Below are 5,031 nucleotides of genomic sequence, written 5' to 3'. Positions count from 1 at the left end.
GATGGAGTTATAAGAAAAAGGGGAGAACTAGCAAACTCAAACAGAGAAGGCAATGGCACCTCACTCCAGTACTCTTGCCTGGAAAGTCCTGTGGACAGAGGAGCCTGGTGGGCTGCAGTCCATGGAGTCACAAAGAGTCGGACACGACTGAGTGACTTCACTTTCACTTTTCATTTTCATGCATTGAAGAAGGAAATGGCAACCCACTCCAGTGTTCTTGCCTGGAGAATCCCAGGGACCGTGGAGCCTGGTAGGCTGCCATCTATGGGGTCGCACAGAGTCGGACACGACAAGCGACTTAGCAGCAGCAGCAAACTCAAAAATCACAGGATATGTGAAAACTAAATAAGCAGCCTAATTTTTAAACTGTGCTAAAAGACATAAAGCACAAAATTTACTGTCAACCATTTTCAGTGTACAGTTCAGTAGTGCTAAGTATATTCATGTTGTTGTGCAACCAAACTTTACAGCTTTTTCATCTTACAAAAGGAAAGTTTATATCCATTAAATTATTTTCCCTTTCCCCACCCCTGGCAACCCTGGCAAGGTAGAATGGTGATTCTACCTTCTTTTTCTATATTTTGACAACTCTATAAACCTCATATACTTAAATCATACAGAAATCACATAGTATCTGTCTTATTTTGTGACTGCTTATTTCACTTAACATAATCTCTTCAAGTTTCTTCCTTGTAAAGATGGGATTTTCTTCCTTGTAAAGATGGGAGTACTATTGCCTGTATGTATGTACCACATTTTGATTATCTGTTCATCATTAATGGACACCTGAATTGCTTCCACCTCCTGCCTATTGTGAATAATGCCATGATGAGGAGCATGCTACAAATATCTATTTAAGACCCTTTTGGACATAATTCAGAAGGATAATTGCTAAATCACAGGGCAATTTTATTTTTAAATTTTTTGAGGAACCAGCATACTGCTTTCCATAGTGGCTGCACCACTTTATATCCCCACCAATAATGAACAATGGTTCCAGCTTCTTCACATTTCTTATCTTTTCCTCTTTTTTTTCCAGTAAGAGCCATTCTAATGGGTGTGAGGTGATTTCTCATGAATTTGATTTGAATTTCTCTAGCGGTAGAGATTGAGCATCTTTTCATATGCTTATTGGCCATTTGTGTGTCTTTTTTGGAGAAATGTCTGTTTAAGTCCTTGATCTCCTTTTTAATCAAGATATTTGTTTGTTGTTACTGTTGATGGAGTACAATATTAAAAAGCAGTGTGTACATGTGTGTGTACACATTATTTAAATAAAATTTTATATTGGGTGCTGTACTAAAACTTCACATATAGGAAAGATTTAAACAGCTTTGATTTTTTCAGTGCTAAGTAGTAATTATTAGAAGGAGGCAAGTGGTTGGAGTTCATTCATATTCAGCTTTCATACATCTTCAACTTTAATGAGAATATATATTTAAATTAGTGAATGTGATTTTTACCTATCCTAATTATTTCACTCATGTTTCTGTTTTATGTAAATGAATAGGTAATTACATTTAATTTGAAAGTCTAAGCAGTATCCATTTATTCATGCAACAAACCTACCCACAGTTCCTAGTAGATCACTGGGCCACATCCTGTGGGTATAACAGTGAATAAGACAAACATGATGGAATTTTCCATTGCATAGAAAAAAAATCTATAAGTATCTGTCCATAATCCATATCCAGGCTTTATCAGATATCATAGCATGTGGGGTTTCCACCAATATCCAGCATTAATAGGACATCAAACTATAGTAGAATTGCTTAAATGCAACATATTGTCTAGGATACATTCCCAAAGCATAGGAATTTTTATTGTGATGTTAGATTTTACTGGTCAGGTTAGGAAGGGCCTTGGAATTCTCACACTGCACATCAAACCATTGTCTACGTTTAAATGGGCTTCATTTTATCCTTTTTGTCTCATGCCTTTTGTAAAGGCAACAGTGTATTTTTTTTTTCAATTTTAATTTAAAAAAAGTTATACATGTGTTCCCCATCCTGAACCCTCCTCCCTCCTCCCTCCCCACACCATCCCTCTGGGTCGTCCCAGTGCACCAGCCCCAAGCATCCAGCATCGTGCATTGAACCTGGACTGGCATCTCGTTTCATACATGACATTTCACATGTTTCAATGCCATTCTCCCAAATCTTCCCACCCTCTCCCTCTCCCACAGAGTCCATAAGCCTGTTCTATACATCAGTGTCTCTTTTGCTGTCTCGTATACAGGGTTATCGTTACCATCTTTCTAAATTCCATATATATGCGTTAGTATACTGTATTGGTGTTTGTCCTTCTGGCTTACTTCACTCTGTATAATAGGCTCCAGTTTCATTCACCTCATTAGAACTGATTCAAATGTATTCTTTTTAATGGCTGAGTAATACTCCATTGTGTATATGTACCACAGCTTTCTTATCCATTCATCTGCTGATGGACATCTAGGTTGTTTCCATGTCCTGGCTATTATAAACAGTGCTGCGATGAACATCGGGGTACACGTGTCTCTTTCCCTTCTGGTTTCCTCAGTGTGTACGCCCAGCAGTGGGATTGCTGGATCATAAGGCAGTTCTATTTCCAGTTTTTTGAGGAATCTCCACACTGTTCTCCATAGTGGCTGTACTAGTTTGCATTCCCACCAACAGTGTAAGAGAGTTCCCTTTTCTCCACACCCTCTCCAGCATTTATTATTTGTAGACTTTTGGATCGCAGCCATTCTGACTGGTGTGAAATGGTATCTCATAGTGGTTTTGATTTGCAGCAACAGTGTATTTAATTCAGGGTTGTATTTTTTGTTTTGTTTTTAATGGTTTCAGGTAGAATGGAAACTTTGGGGAATAAAAATGGAATACAAAATAACTACAAATTAATAAAATGTCATAAAAGCTTAGGGCAGTAAATATTGCTCTCTCTTTCCCCCTGATTTCTGGAGAAAATTTAGAAATAATGACCAACTTGAGTATCACTGGAAGCCAACTTGGAAAATGTCTTGGTGGGAGAACAAGAACTGGTCATTGAACCCAGTAATCAGGACATCTCTTCAAACAACACTGAACAGGAAGGCTTTCCCAACCCTTTCACACTAAAGAGTAATCTGGGATGTTGTCTGTATGGTAGAGCAGGAAAAAAAATGACAATAGGAGTTAAGAGGGCTTGGGCTATACCTGGCTTTACTGTAATTAAATGTGTTATGAATGGCAAAATACTTATTTCTAGATCTCATTGCCACCATGTACAGAGGGATACAATGAGTCATGGCACAGAATTAATGGAGATAATAATAAAGTCAACATATAAACATGACCTACATCCATGCATATTTTACTAGTTATTTATTGAAAGCTCTCTGTGTATCATGAGCTCTGGAAAGAGGTTGTGAGTTTGAATAAATTGCCAAGCAGGTCCTTCAGGGTAATCATGTTGTAGCGGGATTAAGAGTAAGAGCTATTTAATTAACAAGATCTGAATGTGAGGTCTGGTTTGCCACTTAATGTGCAAACTTGGCTCCATTATTTGAAGCTTCTAATCCTCAAAGTTCTTTTTTTTGAAATTGAAACTCCTTTATGGGGGGATATGAAGATTACATGAGATGGTATCTATGGAATATTCATCACAGATCATGGTCTAGCAATTACGATTAATACTACTGTTAGCAACATGGACAAACTGAAATGCATAGAGGGAGAACCGAGGAATGATTACATTCTAAGTGAAGTAAGAAAAACTAATTTGGCACAGAGATGGCTATTGAAGGATAACTTTTGTATTGCCATAGATCTTCACTATTTTCAATCAGGCAAAATTTGCTGTCTATTATAAGAAATCTGTCTCAAGCTTCTTGCAATTTCCCTTGGATTCCTTCTCCAGGATTAGTGCACTGAGAATAGCATGAATTATGAAGTTACTTATGGGGCCTCAGGGTTTATAATTATGCACAAAAATAGAAAATCTTATTAGGCAGACTTAATGCTTTAGAGAAAGCATTTTCCCTTGATATTATTTGATTATTTATCTAATTACTCATTTGATTGAGTAGGTGAGTGATATTAAGAGTCAATACATTTTAAAATCCACTATAAAACCCTTAATTTAGTGCAGAACAGTAAATACTACATTGTGGAAAATCCTTTTTAGGGAACTTTTCACTTCCTTGTTCCTTAAGGAATAGATTAACGAGTTCAGCATGGGTGAGACAGTATTATTTAATAGTTGCACCATGGCATCTAGCAAGGGGTTGGGTGTGGGCTGCAGATAGACAATGATTATAGGTCCAAAGGCACAGAGAATGGCAGTGAGGTGGGCACTGCAGGTAGAGAAAGCTTTCTGCCTGCCCTCTGCCGAACGGATCCTCAAAATGGCAATCCCAATGCGTGTGTAGGAGGCACAAATACTCAACCAAAGCATTAAAGCCAGAAAGCCAACACTAGTGGAAGCTACACCCTGGGCAAAGGAGCTGTCAGCACAAGCCAGGGGTAAGATAACAGGAATGTCACAGAAGAAGTGGTCCACCTGATTAGGGCCACAGTAGGGTAGCTGAAAGGTAAAGGATGTCAGGATAGTGGCCTGAAGACAACCCACCAACCAGGCTGCCAAGACCAAACCAACACAGACTCCAGGTCTCATGATGAGCTTATACCTCAGTGGGTGACAGATGGCAACAAAACGATCATAAGCCATCACAGAATAGAGGCAGCCTTCTGTAGAACCCAGGAAATGATAGAAGAAGAGCTGAACAGCACATCCCTTATAAGAAATGGCTCGGTTCTGGCCAGAAAAATAGACTAGCATCTTGGGACAGAGAACAGAGGGGAACAGCATGTCCAAAATCGAGAGGAGTCCCAAGAAGAAGTACATGGGAGTGTGAAGGGTCGAGGAGGAGACAATTGCTAGAAGGATGAGCAAATTTCCAAGCAGGGTCAAGGGGTAAATTAACGAGAAGATGCCAAGGAGCACAGTCTTCATTCCCTCTGTCTGAGGTATTCCCAGTAGGATGAACTCATTCAGCTCTGTGTGGTTCCTCAT

General features: G+C 39.0%; 1 protein-coding gene across 1 annotated transcript; it reads right to left on the bottom strand.

The window, feature by feature from the left end:
• Positions 1-4,098: 4,098 nt before the first annotated feature.
• Positions 4,099-5,031, bottom strand: LOC102288408 (olfactory receptor 10N1). Its single transcript, XM_005904441.2, has one exon. The coding sequence runs from the start codon at positions 5,029-5,031 to the stop codon at positions 4,099-4,101; it is 933 nt and encodes a 310-aa protein (XP_005904503.2).

The sequence above is a fragment of the Bos mutus genome, chromosome 29 (genome assembly GCF_027580195.1).
Source record: "Bos mutus isolate GX-2022 chromosome 29, NWIPB_WYAK_1.1, whole genome shotgun sequence".
Lineage (NCBI taxonomy): Eukaryota > Metazoa > Chordata > Mammalia > Artiodactyla > Bovidae > Bos > Bos mutus.
This window is presented reverse-complemented; position numbering and strand designations above follow the sequence as displayed.